Source organism: Loxodonta africana, chromosome 4 (assembly GCF_030014295.1).
Source record: "Loxodonta africana isolate mLoxAfr1 chromosome 4, mLoxAfr1.hap2, whole genome shotgun sequence".
Classification (NCBI taxonomy): Eukaryota; Metazoa; Chordata; class Mammalia; order Proboscidea; family Elephantidae; genus Loxodonta; species Loxodonta africana.
The window spans coordinates 34,947,093-34,968,921 of NC_087345.1; the positions used below are offsets into that span (position 1 = coordinate 34,947,093).

The 21,829-nt window shown below is 38.1% G+C and overlaps 1 protein-coding gene and 1 pseudogene across 2 annotated transcripts in view; one reads left to right on the plus strand and one right to left on the minus strand.

The window, feature by feature from the left end:
* CFAP54 (cilia and flagella associated protein 54) overlaps positions 1-21,829 on the minus strand; it is a 462,482-nt gene that overhangs the window by 114,526 nt on the left and 326,127 nt on the right. For both annotated transcript variants that reach the window (XM_064283706.1, XM_064283705.1), the window contains 3 exons: positions 19,558-19,713; positions 17,687-17,792; positions 14,613-14,706 (listed from right to left, as the gene is read on the minus strand). In XM_064283706.1, coding sequence (XP_064139776.1) covers positions 14,613-14,706; positions 17,687-17,792; positions 19,558-19,713 — 356 coding nt within the window. The remainder of the gene's footprint in view (positions 1-14,612; positions 14,707-17,686; positions 17,793-19,557; positions 19,714-21,829) is intronic.
* LOC100660450 (spindle and kinetochore-associated protein 3-like) lies at positions 15,493-16,906 on the plus strand (annotated as a pseudogene).

Below are 21,829 nucleotides of genomic sequence, written 5' to 3' on the forward strand. Positions count from 1 at the left end.
ATTGAGCTATGCAGGAGACATCAAAAGAAGATGGAAGGTATACAGAGTCACTGTACCAAAAAGAATTGGTCGACGTTCAACCATTTCAGGAGGTAGCATATGATCAAAGAATGGATGGTACTGAAGGAAGAAGTGCAAGTTGCACTGAAGGCATTGGCAAAAAACAAGGCGCCAGGATTTGACAGAATACAAATTGAGATATTTCAACAAATGAGTGCAACACTGGAAGCACTCACTTGTCTATGTCAAGAAATTTGGAAGACAGCTACTTGGCCAACCAACTGGAAGAGATTTATATTTATGACCATTCCAAAGAAAGGTGATCCAACAGAAGGCAGAAATAATCAAACAATATCATTAATATCGCTGCTATTCATAAGGTTTTAACTGGCTGATTTTTTCAGAAGTAGGCTGCCAGGTCCTTTTTCCTAGTCTTAGTCTGGAAGCTCCGCTGAAACCTGTCAACCAAGGATGACCATGATGGTATCTGAAATACCGGTGGCAAAGCTTCCATATCACAACAACACACAAGCCACCATAGTATGACGAACTGACAGATGCATGGTCTGTCAACAACATCATTAATATCACATGCAAGTAAAATTTTGCTGAAGAGCATTCGAAAGCGATTGTACCGATGACTGCCCTGACAGGGAACTCCACAGAGCAACCCTGAGGGAGCAGGAGAGCATTGGGAAGCAGATCCCAAATTCTTGTAAAAAGACCAGACTTAATGGTCAGACTGGGACTGGAGGGACCCCGGAGGCCATGGACCCCAGACCTTCTGTTTGCTCAGGGCAGGAACTATTCCCAAAGCGAACTCTTCAGACAGGGATTGGACTGGAATAAAAAAAAAAAAAAGGACTGGAACAGGGGATGGAAAATGATACTGGTGAAGAACGAGCTTCTTGGATCAAGTGGACACATGAGGCAATGTTGGCATCTCCTGTCTAGAGGGGAGATGAGAAGGCAGAGGGGGCCAGAAACTACCCAAATGGGCACAAGGAGAGAGAGCGGAGGGAAGTACTGTGCATCTCATTAGAGGGAGAGTAATTAGGAGTGTATAGCAAGGTGTATGTAAATTTTTGTATGAGAAACTGACTTGATTTGTAAAAAAAAAAAAAAGCATAATAAAAAATAATTAAAAAAAAAAAAGCACTTGTAGCAGTACATTGACAGGGAGCTGCCAGAAATTCAAGCTGGATGTGGAACGAGGGATATCATTGCTGATATCAGATGAATCTTGGCTGAAAGCAGAGAATACCAGGAAGATGTTTACTTGTGTTCTACTGACTGTGCAAAGGCATTTGCCTGTGCAGATCATAACAAATTTTGGATAACACTGCAAAGAATGGGAATTCCAGAACACTTAATTGTGTTCATGAGAAACCTGTGCATAGACTAAGAGGCAGTCGTTTGAACAGAACAAGGGGATACTGTGTGGTTTAAAGTCAGGAAAGGTGTGCATCAGGGTTGTATTCTTTCACCATACTTATTCAATCTGTATGCTGAGCAAATAATCTGGGAAGCTGGGCTATATGAAGAAGTTGGAGGAAGACTCATTAACAACCTGTACTATGCAGATGACACAAACTTGCTTGCTGAAAGTGAAGAGGACTTGAAGCACTTACTGATGAAGATCAAAAACTACAGCCTTCAGTATGGATTATGCCTTAACATAAAGAAAACAAAAATCCTCAAAACTGAACCAATAAGCAATATCATGATAATGGGAGAAAAGACTGAACTTGTCAAGGAGTTCAGTTTACTTGGATCCACAATCAACACCTGTTGATGCAGCAGTCAAGAAATCAAATGACATATTGGGTAAATTTGCTGCAAAGACCTCTTGAAAGTGTTGAAAACCAAAGATGTCACTTGGAGGACTAAGATGCACCTGACCCAAGCTATGATATTTTCAATCACCTCGTACGCATGCAAAAGCTGGACAATGAATCAGGAAGACTGAAGAATTGCTGCCTTTGGATCATGGTGTTGACGAAGAATAATGAACACACCATGGACTGGCGGAAGAAAGAACAAATCTGTTTTGGAAGAACTAGAGCTAGAATTCTCCTTAGAAGTGAGGATGGCGATACTTCGTCTCACATGCTTTGGACATGTTATCGGGAGAGACCAGTCCCTGGAAAAGGATATCATGCTTGGTAAATTAGAGGCTCAGTGACAAAGAGGAAGCCCCTCAGCAAGATGGGCTGACACAGTGGCTGCAACAATGGACTCAAACAGCATGGATTGTGAGGATGGTGCCGGATTGGGCAGTGTTTTGTTCTGTTGTACATAGGGTTGCTATGAGTGGGAACCGAGTCAATGGCATTCAACACCGACAATAACATAAGCTATCATCTTTCTGACTGGGAAAATATTAAAGGGACAATGTTCTCATAAAATTCCACAGAATGGCAAAGATAAACAATGAATATGGACTTTTTTGCCATAGGTATATACAAACACACATTTTTTTTAGTTTTTAAACATAAGAAAGTCAATGCTACAGAATTGAACAGCTTAACTGTTCTCAGATAATATACATTAATCACGTCAAATATATTATTTATATCAATTATATTACATTATCTTATGCTACATTACATTACCCATACCCACTGCCTTGGTTGATTCTGACTCATAGCAACCCCATAGGACAGGGTAGAAATGCCCCACAGGGATTATAAGGAGCAGCTGGCGGATTCGAACTGCTAACCTTTTGGTTAGCAGCCAAGATCTTAACCACTGTTATATTATAAATATTGTATAAAAATAAATGTATATTTGAAAAGATAACTAGACAGAAAATCAGCAAGGATACAGAAAACCTGAGCACTGTCAACCAACTTGGCCTGATATCTATTGAATACTACCCAGCAGCAGGAGAATGAACATTCTTTTCAAGTACATACAGAGTATTCTCTATGATAAACGTTGTTAGCTCATAAACAAGTCTCAATGAATTTAGCAGTGAAAATATACAAAGTATGTTCTCCAGCCACAATGGAATTAAATTAGAAATCAAGAAAAGAAAGAGTTTGAGAAATCCCCATATATTTGGAAATTAAACAACTTGATACTGATTAGCAATGGATCAAAGAAGAAATCACAAGAGAAATTAGAAAATAATTTGAACAATTTGAAAACATAGCATACTAAAATTTATCCAATGCATCTATAACAGTGCTTAAAGAAAATTTATAGCTTTATGAAAGTTTTTTTCTTATCATAAATGAGTATGCAGTTTTGCCAAATATTTTTTCTGTTTATTGAAACGGTCATCTGATTTGTCTCTTCTTTCCTTTATTGTGCGTAAATCTGTCAGATGACGGTCTATATTAGAAAAGAAGATCTCCAGTCACTTGCTTAAGCTACTACCTTAAGAAACCAGAAAAAGAAGGACAAACTAAACTCAAAGCAATCAGAACGGACATCAATGAAATAGAAACCAGAAAAACAATGGAAAAAAATAACAAAGCTAAAAGTCAGTTCTTTAAAAAGATCAAAATTCTCAAACCACTAGTTTGACCAAAAATCAGGATTGAAAGAGGTGACACCATTACCAATCCTACAAGAATTAAAAGAATTATAGGTAGTTCCCGACTGATGATGGGTTCTGTTCTGATGACTGTTGTAAAGCAGTTCTGATGTAAGTCAAATACCTCATTTTTTTTAGTTTTCATTATTATTGCCTTTTATTATCAGTATCTTTATAAATTTGATCTTTTTTTTTTGCCTTTGGAGGTTGGAAATATTACATATAAACTTACAGATATATTTTAATACATATATAAAAAATACACAAATCATAAAAATTTACTGTGACATTGAAGAGTTGGACGACACTGGCATTGTGTCAGTTTCGGTAATAACTCCACTTGTGGAAGGTTCTGGATCATCTGGATTATCCCTGGGAATGGGGGTAGCGTTTCTAGTCAGAAAATTAGTGAGAGTTGTCTGTATGGTCCTTTTCTTTTTGTCTTTATATATTTCACAGTAACATCTCAATGCTTCCCAAATCTGCCTATCAACTTTAGGAAGGTGATCAGCATTTGAGTCCATGTTTTCAGGCAACCAAAGCCCCTGATTTAGTTTAGAAAAAAACCCCAGCTAATCTTTTCACTGTAAATTTTTTTGACTATTTCTCTCCTCCCTCTTCCTCATTATTTCTTTCTTCTACAGCATTTCTTTCCTCTTTAAAATCCATTAAGTCCTGATCTGTCAATTCCCCTTAACTGTTCCACGTTGACGATATCAAGTTCTAAATTCAGCATTCTTGCCATATGGATGATTTTTTTCACTGATCTTTTTCATCATATTATAGTGATCAAATGCTTCACATAACTCAGCAATTTTTTCAGTATCCCCTGCATGCATTTTCCCATAACTTTCTTCCAGGAAGATGCAGTGTTCCAGACACACTGATGGTTGTAAGTGCAGTTTATTATAATTCAAACACATTGTAAGCTGGAGACTACCTGTACTATGAACAATTTTATGCTAATAAATTAGGTAACTGTAAAAATGGTGTGGTGGGGGCATCTGACCTCCTCTAGCTTCACGATGGGGAGAGAGAATCACCATCAGCAACAGCCCAAGGCTGATTCCTATAAGGTGGAGGTCAGACATGCCTTCACCTTGCAATTCTTCACCTTTTACCAATTCTGACACCAGTTGTCCTTCCAATGGCACTCTTTTCTGCTGAGTTTGATAGTTCATTACAATGGCCACACAGAACTCACAGACCATACTCACAGTTAAGGGGTTTATTAGGGAAGTAACAAGTTACAGTTCAGGTTCAGGAATGCTCAGGATATAGTTCTTCAGTCAGAACAGCCTCTTCTCAGCCATGCCTGCAGGCAGGTCTCTCTCTGGCCCTCGGCCCCTTGACCTGGCCTCTGCCCTGCTCAAGTAAGTGTTACAAAGCTCTTTTAGCTCTGCCAATAAGTGCCCAGAAGCACCCCACTCTACCAGTAAGCCTTGGCCCAAAGGTGCTCAGCTTTCCTGCTCCATGGGTCAGATAGCCCACCACGCTATCTCCTGCCAGTCTCCTGGTTCTGCTGCAGCTATTTCTCTGTCACTGCTTCTCATTGTCTTCTGTGTTACATCTCTCCCTCTCTGTCCCGGTTCTGCTGCTTTTGCTGCCCCTCTCTGTCTTCTGTGTTATAGCTCATCTCTCTCCAGAGGGATGGCAAAACTGACCAAACCCTTCATTAGGGATCCATATACCTTATTTGCATGGTCCCATCCCCAAAAAGGGTATCATACACCTTATTTACATTATTAGCAAGCTATCCAATCCTCTCATGGGTCACAAGTACCCCATTTGCATAGTCCCACCCAATCTTATGGTGAGAGTTACAAGATCATGGCTAGAAAGGTCATATAAAAGTGATCCACTGCACCACAATAACTTACATGAAATGGACAAACTCCTAGAAAGACACAAATTACCAAAACTGAGTTAAAAAGAAATAGAAAATATGAATAGACCTACCACAGGCAAAAAAATTCAATTTATAATTTAAAATACTCCCACATAGAAAGGCCTCGTCTCAGAAGGCTTCACAAGTGAATTCTATCAACCATTTAAGGAATTAATACCAATCATTCACAAACTCTTTCAAAAAATAGAGTAGGGAATACTTCCCAATTCATTCTATGAGGTCAGTATTACTCTGAGACCAAAGCCAGACAAGACACTACAAGAAAAGAAAACTTTAGATCACTATCACTCATGAATATGGATGCAAAAGTCCTCAACAAAATATTAGCAAACCAAACCAATCCAGAAACATATAAAAATGATTAGATACCATGACCATGTGAGATTTATCCTAGGAATGTAATATTGGTTTAACATTGGAAATTCAATTAATGTAATACATATCTTAACAGAATAAAGGGGGGAAAAAAGCCCACATGGTCATCTAAATAGATAAAGAAGAAGTATTTGACAAAGCAACATCCATATATGATAAAAAATTTCAATTAACTAGGAATAAAAGGGAATTTCTCAACCTGATAAAGGGCATCTATCAAAAACCTGTTGTCCAGTCAATTCTAACTCATAACAACCCTACGTACCACAGAACAAAACACTGCCTGGTCCTGCACCATGCTCATAATCATTGCTATGCTTGAGTTCCATTGTTGCAGCCACTGTGTTAATCCACCTCATTGAGGGTCTTCCTCTTTTCTGCTGACTCTGTACTTTACCAAGCATAATGTCCTTCTCCAGGGACTGATCCCTCCTGGTGACATGTCCAAATTATGTAAGATGTAGTCTCGCCATCCTTGCTTCTAAGGAGCATTCTGGTTGTGCTTCCTCCAAGACAGATTTGTCTTGGAAAGCCTAAGCCAATAAAATTCTTAATGGTGAAAGACTGAATGTTTTTTCCCTACCATGTGGAACAAGGCAAGTATGTCCACTCTTGCCACTTCCATTCAAGACTGTACAGGAGGTTCTAGCCAGTGCCAACAGGGATCACAACATACATAAAATAATGATTATATTGTATGAAATTATACTATTCTTTTTGTTTAAATCCTAACTTGATCAAGCTCTTAATTATAAGTACTTCTCTAGGAAAGGCCAAAAAGGTGACATATTATTATCCTAGCATTCTATTAATTTGCATTGTCACTTGCTATGAAAACAAAGTTTTTTTTTCTCTCACTGGGAATAAACATGTTTATCACACCACAAAAAGTAATTTTTTCTAGTTTGTAATCATTTAGATTAAAAAATAACTGCTATCCACCTAAGGCAGCTACCATATGAATAATTCAATTGACTAAAAGTCTGTTTGCCTAAAGGTTTTAAATCATGTTTATGCTGTCTCAAAAATTAGAAATTTGACACTGAAATTTTCGAAAAGATTTCTTTTTAGCATGAACAGAAATCAATTAGCATGAAATATAAAAGCCTACTGAAATTTAAAAAATAAAAAACAAATGTAACTGGGACTACGTACCTCAAACCCACCCAGCTTATTCCTGCCTTAATGATCTCCCTCAGTCCAGATCCTTGTTACTTATGTGTGGTCTGCAGACCAACAGCAGCAGCATTATCTGGGAGCTTGTGAGAAATGGCAAATCTCAGATCCCATTCCTAATTTACAGAATCTGCATTTTCACAGGATTCCCAGAAACATCGTTGCACCTTAGTTTGAGAGGCCCTGCTCTAGATTGAGGAGTCCCTGGGTGGTGCAAATGGTTAATATGCTTGGCTGCTAAACAAAAGGTTGGTGGTTTAAGTCTACCCAGGGGCACCTTGGAAGAAAGGCCTGGTGATCTACTTCCAAAACATCAGCCATTAAAAACCCTATGGAGGATCACATACATAACAACCTATGAACTCCGAACAACACAGATTTAGAGACGGAGAACGAAAAAACACGGGGAGACAGCGATTGTTTTCAGAGCCTGGAGCCAGCGTACCAGTCAGCCGATTTACTGGAAAAACTAGTTTCCCAGTGATGGCTCGGAGACAGCAGTCTATATCGAACCACATAAAGAAGCAGACCATGACAGCTTCTCCAACACCCCAAACAAAAGAATCAAAATCTTTCCCAAATGAAGATACAATCCTGGAATTATCAGATACAGAATATAAAAAACTAATTTACAGAATGCTTAAAGATATCACAAATGAAATTAGGATAACTGCAGAAAAAGCCAAGGAACACACTGATAAAACTGTTGAAGAACTCAAAAAGGTTATTCAAGAACATAGTGGAAAAATTAACAAGTTGCAAGAATCCATAGAGAGACAGCATGCAGAAATCCAAAAGATTAACAATAAAATTACAGAATTAGACAATGCAATAGGAAGTCAGAGGAGCAGACTCGAGCAATTAGAATGCAGACTGGGACATCTGGAGGACCAGGGAATCAACACCAACATAGCTGAAAAAAAATCAGATAAAAGAATTAAAAAAAATGAAGAAACCCTAAGAATCATGTGGGACTCTATCAAGAAGGATAATTTGCGAGTGATTGGAGTCCCAGAACAGGGAGGGAGGACAGAAAACACAGAGAAAATAGTTGAAGAACTCCTGACACAAAACTTCCCTGACATCATGAAAGACGAAAGGATAGCTATCCAGGATGCTCATTGAACCCCATTTAAGATTGATCCAAAAAGAAAAACACCAAGACATATTATCATCAAACTTGCCAAAACCAAAGATAAAGAGAAAATTTTAAAAGCAGCCAGGGAGAAAAGAAAGGTTTCCTTCAAGGGAGAATCAATAAGAATAAGTTCAGACTACTCAGCAGAAACCATGCAGGCAAGAAGGGAATGGGACGACATATACAGAGCACTGAAGGAGAAAAACTGCCAGCCAAGGATCATATATCCAGCAAAACTCTCTCTGAAATATGAAGGCGAAATTAAGATATTTACAGATAAACACAAGTTTAGAGAATTTGCAAAAACCAAACCAAAGCTACAAGAAATACTAAAGGATATTGTTTGGTCAGATAACCAATAATATCAGGTACCAGCACAATACAAGGTCACAAAACAGAACGTCCTGATATCAACTCAAATAGGGAAATCACAAAAACAAACAAATTAAGATTAATTTTAAAAAATAAATAAATAAAATAATACACATAACAGGGAATCATGGAACTCAACAGGTAAAAGATCACAATAATCAAAAAGAGGGACTAAATACAGGAGGCATTGAACTGCCAGATGGAGAGTGATACAAGGCGATATAGAACAATACAAGTTAGGTTTTTACTTAGAAAAATAGGGGTAAATAATAAGGTAACCACAAAAAGGAATATCAACTCCATAACTCAAGATAAAAGCCAAGAAAAACGTAACGACTCAACTAACATAAAGTCAAACACTATGAAAATGAGGATCTCACAATTTACTAAGAAAAACGTCTCAGCACAAAAAGTATGTGGAAAAATGAAATTGCCAACAACACACATGAAAAGGCATCAAAATTACAGCACTAAAAACTTATTTATCTATAATTACGCTGAATGTAAATGGACTAAATGCACCAATAAAGAGACAGAGAGTCTCAGACTGGATAAAGAAACACGATCCATCTATATGCTGCCTATAAGAGACACACCTTAGACTTAGAGACACAAACAAACTAAAACTCAAAGGATGGAAAAAAATATATCAAGCAAACAATAAGCAAAAAAGAAGAGGAGTAGCAATATTAATTTCTGACAAAATAGACTTTAGACTTAAATCCACCACAAAGGATAAAGAAGGACACTATATAATGATAAAAGGGACAATTGATCAGGAAGACATAACCATATTAAATATTTATGCACCCAATGACAGGGCTGCAAGATACATAAATCAAATCTTAACAGAATTGAAAAGTGAGATAGACACCTCCACAATTATTGTAGGAGACTTCAACACACCACTTTTGGAGAAGGACAGGACATCCAGTAAGAAGCTCAATAGAGACACGGAAGACCTAATTACAGCAATCAACCAACTTGACGTCACTGACTTAAACAGAACTCTCCACCCAACTGCTGCAAAATATACTTTTTTTTCTAGTGCACATGGAACATTCTCTAGAATAGATCACATATTAGGTCATAAAACAAACCTTTGCAGAATCCAAAACATCGAAATATTACAAAGCATCTCCTCAGACCACAAGGCCATAAAAGTGGAAATCAATAACAGAAAAATCAGGGAAAAGAAATGAAATACTTGGAAACTGAACAATACCCTGCTCAAAAAAGACTGGGTTATAGAAGACATCAAGGAGGGAATAAGGAAATTCATAGAATGCAACGAGAATGAAAATACTTCCTATCAAAACCTCTGGGACACAGCAAAAGCAGTGCTCAGAGGCCAATTTATATCGATGAATGCACACATACAAAAAGAAGAAAGAGCCAAAATCAGAGAACTCTCCCGACAACTTGAACAAATAGAAAGTGAGCAACAAAAGAACCCATCAGGCACCAGAAGAAAACAAATAATAAAAATTAGAGCTGAAGAACAGAAAAACAATTGAAAGAATTAACAAAGCCAAAAGCTGGTTCTTAGAAAAAATTAACAAAATTGATAAACCATTGGCTAGACTGACTAAAGAAATACAGGAAAGGAAACAAATAACCCGAATAAGAAACGAGAAGGACCACATCACAACAGAACCAACCGAAATTAAAAGAATCATTTCAGATTATTACGAAAAATTGTACTCTAACAAATTTGAAAACCTAGAAGAAATGGATGAATTCTTGGAAAAACACTACCTACCTAAACTAACACATTCAGAAGTAGAACAACTAAATAGACCCATAACAAAAAAAGAGATTGAAACGGTAATCAAAAAACTTCCAACAAAAAAAAGCCCTGGCCCGGACGGCTTCACTGCAGAGTTCTACCAAACTTTCAGAGAAGACTTAACACCACTACTTCTGAAGGTATTTCAAAGCATAGAAAATGACGGAATACTACCCAACTCATTCTATGAAGCTACCATCTCCCTGATACCAAAACCAGGTAAAGACATTACAAAAAAAGAAAATTATAGACCTATATCCCTCATGAACATAGATGCAAAAATCCTCAACAAAATTCTAGCCAATAGAATCCAACAACACATCAAAAAAATAATTCACCCTGATCAAGTGGGATTTATACCAGGTATGCAAGGCTGGTTTAATATCAGAAAAACCATTAATGTAATCCATCACATAAATAAAACAAAAGATAAAATCCACACGATCTTATCAATTGATGCAGAAAAGGCATTTGACAAAGTTCAACACCCATTTATGATAAAAACTCTTACCAAAATAGGAATTGAAGGAAAATTCCTCAACATAATAAAGGGCATCTATGCAAAGCCAACAGCCAATATCACTCTAAATGGAGAGAACCTGAAAGCATTTCCCTTGAGAACGGGAACCAGACAAGGATGCCCTTTATCACTGCTCTTATTCAACATTGTACTTGAAGTCCTAGCCAGGGTAATTAGGCTAGACAAAGAAATAAAGGGTATCTGGATTGGCAAGGAGGAAGTAAAGCTATCACTATTTGCAGATGACATGATCTTATACACAGAAAACCCTAAGGAATCCTCCAGAAAACTACTGAAACTAATAGAAGAGTTTGGCAGAGTCTCAGGTTATAAAATAAACATACAAAAATCACTTGGATTCCTCTACATCAACAAAAAGAACACCGAAGAGGAAATAACCCAATCAATACCATTCACAGTAGCCCCCAAGAAGATAAAATACTTAGGAATAAATCTTACCAAGGATGTAAAAGACCTATACAAAGAAAACTACAAAGCTCTACTACAAAAAATTCAAAACGACATACTTAAGTGGAAAAACATACCCTGCTCATGGATAGGAAGACTTAACATAGTAAAAATGTCTATTCTACCAAAAGCCATCTATACATATAACGCACTTCCGATCCAAATTCCAATGTCATATTTTAAGGGGATAGAGAAACAAATCACCAATTTCATATGGAAGGGAAAGAAGCCCCGAATAAGCAAAGCACTACTGAAAAAGAAGAAGAAAGTGGGAGGCCTCACTCTACCTGATTTCAGAACCTATTATACAGCTACAGTAGTCAAAACAGCCTGGTACTGGTACAACAACAGGCACATAGACCAATGGAACAGAATTGAGAACCCAGATATAAATCCATCCATGTATGAGCAGCTGATATTTGACAAAGGCCCAGTGTCAGTTAATTGGGGAAAAGATAGTCTTTTTAACAAATGGTGCTGGCATAACTGGATATCCATTTGCAAAAAAATGAAACAGGACCCATACCTCACACCATGCACAAAAACTAACTGCAAGTGGATCAAAGACCTAAACATAAAGACTAAAACGATAAAGATCATGGAAGAAAAAATAGGGACAACCCTAGGAGCCCTAATACAAGGCATAAACAGAATACAAAACATTACCAAAAATGATGAAGAGAAACCAGATAACTGGGAGCTCCTAAAAATCAAACACCTATGTTCATCTAAAGACTTCACCAAAAGAGTAAAAAGACCACCTACAGACTGGGAAAGAATTTTCAGCTCTGACATCTCAGACCAGCGCCTGATCTCTAAAATCTACATGATTCTGTCAAAACTCAACCACAAAAAGACAAACAACCCAATCAAGAAGTGGGCAAAGGATATGAACACACATTCACTAAAGAAGATATTCAGGCAGCCAACAGATACATGAGAAAATGCTCCCGATCATTAGCCATTAGAGAAATGCAAATTAAAACTACGATGAGATTCCATCTCACTCCAACAAGGCTGGCATTAATCCAAAAAACACAAAAATAAATAAATGTTGGAGAGGCTGCGGAGAGATTGGAACTCTTATACACTGCTGGTGGGAAGGTAAAATGGTACAACCACTTTGGAAATCTATCTGGCGTTATCTTAAACAGTTAGAAATAGAACTACCATACAACCCAGAAATCCCACTCCTCAGAATATACCCTAGAGAAACAAGAGCCTTCACACAAACAGATATATGCACACCCATGTTTATCGCAGCTCTGTTTACAATACCAAAAAGCTGGAAGCAACCAAGGTGTCCATCAATGGGTGAATGGATAAATAAATTGTGGTATATTCACACAATGGAATACTACGCATAGATAAAGAACAATGACAAATCTGTGAAACATTTCATAACATGGAGGAACCTGGAAGGCATTATGCTGAGCGAAATTAGTCAGAGGCAAAAGGACAAATATTGTATAAGACCACTATTATAAGATCTTGAGAAATAGTATAAACTGAGAAGAACACATACTTTTGTGGTTACGAGGGGGGGAGGGAGGGAGGATGGGAGAGGGTTTTTTATTGATTAATCAGTAGATAAGAACTGTTTTAGGTGAAGGGAAAGACAACACTCAATACATGGAAGGTCAGCTCAATTGGACTGGATTAAAAGCAAAGAAGTTTCTGGGATAAAATGAATGCTTCAAAGGCCAGCGGAGCAGGGGCGGGGGCCTGGGGAACATGGTTTGAGGGGACTTCTAAGTCAATTGGCAAAATAATTCTATTATGAAAACATTCTGCATCCCACTTTGAAATGTGGTGTCCGGGGTCTTAAATGCTAACAAGCGGCCATCTAAGATGCAGCAATTGGTCTCAACCCACCTGGAGCAAAGGAAAATGAAGAACACCAAGGTCACATGACAACTAAGAGCCCAAGAGACAGAAAGGGCCACATGAACCAGAGACCTACATCATCCTGAGACCAGAAGAACTAGTTGGTGCCTGGCCACAGTCGATGACTGCCCTGTCAGGGAGCATAACAGAGAACTCCTGAGGGAGCAGGAGATCAGTGGGATGCAGACCCCAAATTCTCATAAAAAGACCATACTTAATGGTCTGACTGAGACTAGAAGTATCCCGGCGGTCATGATCCCCAAACCTTCTGTTGGCACAGGACAGGAACCATCCCCGAAGACAACTCATCAGACATGAAAGGGACTGGTCAGCAGGGGGGAGAGAGATGCTGATGAAGAGTGAGCTAATTATATCAGGTGGACACTTGAGACTGTGTTAGCAACTCTTGTCTGGAGGGAGGATGGCAAGATAGAGAGAGAGGGAAGCTGGCAAAATTGTCACGAAACGAGAGACTGAAAGGGCTGACTCAATAGCGGAGAGCAAGTGGGAGAAGGGAGTAAGATGTATGTAAACTTACATGTGACAGACTGATTGGATTTGTAAATGTTCACTTGAAGCTTAATAAAAGTTAATTAAAAAAAAAAAAAACCCTATGGAGGTCTACTCTGACACACATGGAGGCACCATGAGTCAATGTCAACTCAATGGCAATTGTGATCTTTTACTCTAGATTGTACCTCTGTAACTGTTTATGTGGCTTCCTCCCCTTCCATTAGGTCCCACCTTGAATGTCACCTTTTCCAACCATAGTTGTTCACAGTCCGATCAACCCAAGATATTTCTTAACCCTAAATTTCACTAAAATCATCTCTCCATTCCCTTCCCCTGTTTCTCCCTCATTCCTTCTCACCTTTCCTCCTCTCATTTTCTTCCTTTGTTGGTTTATAGTCTGTCTCCTTCTACAGGAAGGTAAGCTCCATAAGAACAGCGACTGAGTTTGCCTTGGACTCTGTTTGTCACTTTGCTCTAAAATAGTGCATGGGTAATAGTAGGTGCTGAGTAGATATGTGACATGAATGAATGAATGAATGACTCTATCAAGAGTTGCTCTGTTTATAGATCATATTTGTTTATAGATCTTATTTGTCAATCTGTTTAACCAATATGTCTTTCCTTCAATTTCCTGATCAATATTAATGACCCATTGCCTTAGAGTATTTACATGAATTTTTTTTTTTTATATTTCTTGAGTCACATTTTAGCAGGCATGAATGTCTACACGAAATCTATTTCCAGAACCTTACATAAAATATTCAAAGAGGTACCTAAACGCAAGCCTGAAAATAAAATAATGAAATTAATTTCTCCAAGTCACAAAGGAAAATCCTTCTCATTATTTCAACTGCACAGTGTCATCAAAATAACAAGCTCAATGGCAATTAACTTACAATTTCTAATAAAACTGTTCATTACCTTAAATGTTAATGGTGATGTTGAAAGTCTGTTCTTTGGTTTTCTCAGATGAAAATATAATAGGGCCATTTCTAGGTAGGAGTCTCTTATTAACCTAAAATGATACAGGATCATACTTACTAAATAGCTTCGCCAGTCATAACATTTTGAATTATTTGTTGACAATTTCTGACCTTATGAAAAGTAAAATATAGGCAAAACCAACCCAGATCCCAACTTTTCACAGTGTTTTTGGCCATAGACAATAGCATCTTCCTGTCTACAGAAACTGGAAACTCTCAATGAGAGCCAAGCATTCTAACTTGACTTGTGCTGGTAACACTCTGTGCCATGACTGCTATACAGCCCAGCATTGAGAACATTCTGGAATATTCCAGCGTAAAATGCACTATAAAGAAGTTAACACCAAGACTGCAAAACCCACCTTGAATATCAGTCCTCTTTCTGCCCTCTTACACTAACTGAAATTGAAAGAGAAGTATAGGGCTATGCAGAAAGCATGATTTGGTATGGGTTAGGTCTGTGTATTCGCTATCACACCTGTCAGTTGAGGCCATCTGGATTACTTTAGTAGTAATAATGGTAGCTTATTATCAACAATGAAGTGATTGTTATACAAAATTAAGTTGACCAGCCCTCTTGCTGATGACCAGAGTGAAAATTCACACAATTCCTTCTAAAAACAATTTCATAAAGGGCGGGAGCTATAATCCTGGGACAGACAGGAGATCTGGGTACAGGCTAGAAGTGATTCTCAGTCCAGTATGACATCGTGATAATGACCCTCATCAACCGTTACCACAATGAAGACGGGCAGAGTTGAGAGCAACATGCTTGAAAAGTAAGTCAGTAAACCTGTTGGACCGATGTGCCCTAGTGAACTGATGATTATGTGATAAAGCTTTTACGTGATGTGTATCCAGAAGTCCAGACTCTAAAGGATAATGTTAATATTCTTCTTCATAAAGCAAGCTTGGAAAGTCAAGAAAACACTGATCTCATAAAGGTACTCTGGTTAAAGTACTAATGAAAAGAAATTCAATGGCTATTATGAAAATAAGAGATTTTTCCAGGAGTATGGAAATAATCTATGGACCACAGAAAATTCAGTGGATGAGCCTGAAATCATTAAGTCTAAACCAGAATTGGCTAAATGTGATAATCTTCAAAAGCCTGATACATGGAAGATGATCTGTGTGATTTTACTGCTGAAGCAGCTCTATTTCTGAGGCATCTCCACACAGAACACAACTTTCAGATTTTGGACTTGAGTGGTGCATGGTATCCCAAATTCTGCAAATCACCCATAAGGCAGAGCCAGCAATTTTCACTCTACCTACTAAACAATCACCAACTACAGTAACAAAAACTCCAAAGTGTGTACTAAAGATGGATCATTTTCAGTGACTCCTAAATTAGAATATTGTGGTATCTCTGGATATATGTATTTAAATGAAGATTATGCAATGGGGCTTAAAAATGTGAAAAACAATAAAAGTGAAGAAGCCATAGAAACAGAACCAATGACCAATGGTAATTTTTTGCCTCTCCTGGCCCCACAATCCAGTAGTTGGAAAAAAAAATGATGCTGAATATACAAATTCACCCTTAGCAACTACATTCTGCACCCCTGGTTTGGAAATTCCATCTACAGAGAATAGTACAGCTTTGGTACCCACAGATTATACATCATCAAAAACAAAAGGTTCAACAAATGATTTGGGAAGACTGTGTTTCATTAGTTTTAAATTCAACGAAATGCTTTGAGGATCTTGTAATTACCTCTTCTCCTAAGATTTCTTCTTATAAGAATCTGCCCAGAACACTTAGAACACTACATTTCCAGAAGTAACTACAAATCTAGAATATATTCTCCAGATTTGGTCAAAACTCAATTGAAACCTAGTTTCTCCAGTAGCAGTTAAAGGAGTGCCACCCAGGAAAGTCCTTCTTACTAAACATGAAGGACAAAACATTTAAGGTGTTTGCAGCAAAGAAAGCTAATGAGAAAATTCTAGTGGATTCATCCATTACAGAAACTGAGTAAAACGAAATGAAAGCAGAGATGGACTTATTTTTGCTATTCACATTCCTTAACTCTTCTCTTTTTAAAACTGACCCATTTTAAAGAACATGGACATTTAATGTCGTAACATGTTTTTTATTAAGCTTTGATTTGATTTAACCTCAATCTTGTTAAAATATACTCCAGTCATTTAGCCTTTAAAGATAATTACTGTTTCAGGATTTCAAATTTACCTTGCTTTAATCTAACAGAATGGTTTAAATAAATCAGGAAACAGATTTTTAAAAATGTTGTCAAGGATTTCACTTTACTTGGATCCAAAACCAATGCTCATGGAAGCAGCAGTCGAGAAATCAAATGACTCATTGCATTGGGCAAATTTGCTGTAAAAGACCTCTTTAAAGTGTTGAAAAGCAAACATGTCACCTTGAAGACTAAGGTGTGCCTGACCCAAGCCATGGTATTTTCAATTGCCTTGTATGCATCCAAAAGTTGGACAATGAATAGGAAAGACAGAAGAAGAATTGATGCCTTTGAATTATGGTGTGGGGAAAGGATATTGAATATAGCATGGACTGCCAGAAGAACAAACAAATCTGTCTTGGAAGTAGTACAGCCAGGATGCTCCTTAGAAGGAAGTGTGGCTAGACTTTGTCTCAGGGACTTTGGACATGGTATTAGGAGGGACCAGTCCCTGGAGAAGGATATCATGCTTGGTAAGGTAGAGGGTCAGCAAAAAATAGGAAAGCCCTCAACGAGATGGACTGACACAGTGGCTACAACAATGGGTTCAAACATAGCAACAATTGTGAAGATGGTGCAGAACCCAGCAGTGTTTCATTCTTTTGTACATAGGATCACTATGATTCAGAACTGACTCAACAGCACCTAACGACAATAACCCCAGTGAACCAGCCCTGACAGTCGAAAAGGCCTCGCCATCATTCCAGCCTTGAATATTTGATGTCCTTATAGAAGATGGGGCTAAAACTAAAACACATGTATTGCTACAACAGTGGAAAGATATTTTGACTTTTTTTTTTTTTACCCTGAGTTTTGATCGTTTTTCAGGCTTAGTTGTACAGCTTCAAATAAACTCTCATGTTGGAAATGCGGAGATTGCTGGTTTGTCAATATTTGACGTTCTATTTTGCCTGGAATTAAAAAAAAAAAAAAGATATACAAAGACGGTTTTTCCCCTTTTATATCATTGAGAATTTAGGAACAAATATTTATGTTGCAAATTCAGAAAGTGAGTGTGCCCTCCTGTGTCTGTTTCCTGCCGGAAGGTAATTTGATGGAGAAAGACCTATTGCTTATTTTTCCAGGAGTCCCCAGGGCTGGGACTAGACAGGCTGGCACTATCCAGTGAATGGCTCCCCACTGCCTTCAGTCAGTGGAGGTGGAAGAGACTCCAGGCAGGGACAGTTAAGCTACAGATTCCTTTTCATTTCCCCAACACAACTGTTCTTTCCATCTTATTTTTTCTCTCCATTTCCTTACTTTGTGCTTCTCCCTCCTCCTGTAGTTCTTACTCCTGTTTTCCTACATCTATTTTCCTCTTTCCTCTGTCTGCTATCACAGAGATACCGGAAAACATTTCTGTTAAAAATAAATCCTAAAAGGTCAGCAAACTTTAGAAAACCATCATGGAGGATGGAAATATTCTACTTTCCACACATCTTCCAACTCTTATGGTGAGCTGTAGCTTTCAAGGGTAGGCACTGGAATGGCACATCACAGCAACAAGGACAAGAGAGGAAAACTTTATAACCACTATTAAAAGGATTCACAGTCTGCGTGCAATATGCAAAAAGGACACAGAGCCAGTCAGAGTTGAGTTCACATCTGGGCACTATCATTGAGTAAACTAAAAAACCAAACCCGTTGCCATCGAGTTGATTCCTATTTCTAGTGATCTTATAGGACAGAGTAGATCTGCCCCATAGAGCTCCCAAGGAGCGCCTGGTGGATTCGAACTGCTGACCTTTTTTGCTTAGCACCATAGCACTTAGCCACACGCCACCAGGGTTTCCTTACCATTCAGTAGATGCTGGCTGTTAGAAAGTTGCTTAACTTGTATGCATCTCATGTTCCTCATCTGTCAACCAGAATTAGTCATGCCTATCTTAAAGAGCAACACGAGGTGTAAAACATTGACTACAATGCCTGGTATCCAGTAGAAGCTCAAAAAATGATAGCAATCATCATGGTCACCACCATCGTTTTTATTCTCATGGATAAAATAGCCACCATAAAAAAATATAAATGTAGTAAATTTGTGTTACATATAAATATAGGTATGATTAAGCACTCAGCTGCTAACTGAGAGGTTTGTGGTTCGAACACATCAGTGGCTCAGCAGGAGAAAAGACCTGGTGATCGGCTCCTGTAAAGATTACAGCCTAGGAAACCCTATGGGGCAGTTCTACTCTGTCATAAAAGGTTGTTACGAGTTGGAATTGACTCAACGGCACACAACAATAACAACAACATAGCTATTTAATTTAAATGGGTAAGTAACTTTTACTTATACAGATTAACCAAAATGCTTAGCTAAGTACTGCAGTGATATAGAAAACAAATCTTCCAAGCATAACTTAAATAACATTGTTTATAGCTAAGTGGCTAATGCTGACATTTTTTAATGAAACATGAAACTTATAGAAAGAGGGTCAACCATAATTATAAAAGAAGCTAAATAATACTTTTTTTCTTGCTAGATATAAAATGAAAATTAGCAGTGTTCTTTTCCCTAAAACAAAGTTTGGAAGAAGTACCAATGTGTTTGTCACCACTAAGTCCTTTGCAAAATCTGCATTTTTAATCGTCAGTGACTGGATTTTCAAGAAGCCTACTGTTAATAGGAAAGTAAGTTTCACAAACTTTATCATAATTTGGACTCCATGCACATTTTACCTTTCTGAAAAAGAATTTCAGCTTCTACCTCACGTTCTTCTATTGCCGATATCTTACAAAGCTTCAATGCCATTTCAAAGAGATGAAGAGCAGGTAACCACTTTGAGGGGTCCTTCTTTTTATTGGTATAACATATTTGCTTGGCCACTGTATGTCCTAAAAGAAACACAGTTGGATGGGGAGATGAGAATAAAGTATAGTTTTCATAATAAGCCTTCATATCACCAGATTTCTCTCACAGAAATGGCATCTGTTAACAACTCTGGTGGACTTTATACTTTTTTGCATCTAAGAAACATTTTAAAGAAACACAATATCCAATATTTCAATGAGCTACAACAGACTCTTGCAACATTATCTTTGATATATTTCCAACATATTTGTCATTTTTTAAATGAAGGATAATCTCCAAAGCCTCTTACAGTTCTAAAATTTCATGATGCTTTACAATGCAATTTCCATGTTTTTATGGTGAGGTTAATTTACTAGGGATGCATCTGAAAGATTTATGTTGTTCCCCATAAATTTGCATATATTAATAGCTAGTTATTTTCTTTCTACTTAGCACTTACAGTGGTTGCTGGCTATGCAATTGTTTATCATTGTAATGGACAAGGGCTACATGCTATACATCTTGTATGGACCCATCATCACTTAACATACATGAAATAAGTTGTGTGGAAGAGGCATTAGATTTATTCTGTGTAGCCTCAAAGACAGACAGACAGACAGTCATTTGCTCAACAAACATTTGCTGAGTTCTTATTGTGGACTAAGTACTGTGCTAGTCACTGGATAAAAATAAGAAAAGAGAATAATAAGAGCTAAGGTTTCATGCAATCTTCACAACTCTGAGTGAATACCATTATTATGCTCATTTTACAGGGCAGAAAATAACGGCATGGAGAGCTTTAAGCAACTTGCCCAAGACCACATGGCTTGTAAGCTATGATTTGAACCAAGGCAGTTTGGCTCCAGGACTTATGCCCTAAACTACAGCATTGTATTGCCTCTTAAGAGGGAGATCATTGAGTTTAGTGTTTAATGGGGAATACAAGTGGCTAGACAGCCAACATACTGCATGGTGGTCATGTGGCAGGGGAAGTACAGGATACCTGGCAGCAGGTTACAGGGAGCCCTGGCCCAGACCAGGGAAAGCATCCCAGAAAACATGTATGGCTAGGCCACAACTGATGACTCCCTTGTCTTTTGATAATTTTAAAGAAGAAAAACATTGGGGTAAAGAGTAGAAAGCAACTGGGGGAAATACTACATTAAGGAGATATTTCAACATGCACAATAGAGGAACAGAAACAGAAAGGCACATAGGATTACAGAATGAAATAGACATTGGGTTCTTGCTGAAGTACTGGATCCCAACCAGCCATCGGTGTTACAGTGTCATTTGAAACAAGGGACAAGTCCTTACATGCTTTGGCCCTTGGGTGTCTTCCTCTGAAACATGAGACAGCAGAACTAGAAAATAGCTAAGATCCCTTCAGGTTCTGAAATTTTACGCTATGCCTTACAAAGGGTTTTCAAGAAACCTAGAACTTTCTATAAGTTTTTAGTTCAGGTATGTGCTATGTGAATGGCAGGATGGTAGAGAAAATTAGACACTATCTCTCCCTTTCCTTCTCTTTCCTCCTAAGATTTTCTTCTCTTGTTCTTTTTCTTTCATCCAGGGGGAAGTTACTGAGTTCTTACTCTAAACCAGGCAGGAATGGTAGTACACTGCTAAGGATATGGAGACTGACGGGCCAGAGTCTTGAGGAAGTGAAGCATGGAATAGTAAGGATAACTGAAAACTACAAAGCTCTTGAAATCCCTGGGTGGTGCAAAAGATTAACTCGATTACTAACTGAAAGGTTGGAAGTTCAAGTCTACCCAGAGATGCTTTGGAAGAAAGGCCTGGAGTTATTGTGGAGAGCAGGCTAGCTGAAAGCAAATTTAGAACAAACAACATGTGAAGAAAGGAGATAAAGAAGATGATGCAACCTACAGGAGAAAAACAACCCTACCAACAGAAGACACTGGGACCAGCTAAGTCACAAACAAGACCTTATCAATACCAACCAAACGGGCTGAAAGAGCTCCAGCTAAGTCATAAACAAGGACTTAGCAACACCAGCCAAACAGGCTCAAAGAGGTCCAAAGTGTATAAAAGAAGGGACACTAAGACTCAGCTTTGCTCAGAGTCATAACCAGAGCCACCTCGGTCATACGTTGTGGACTGGGAAGCAGTGGGCTGCAGCAGCATGCCCGGGCTTAC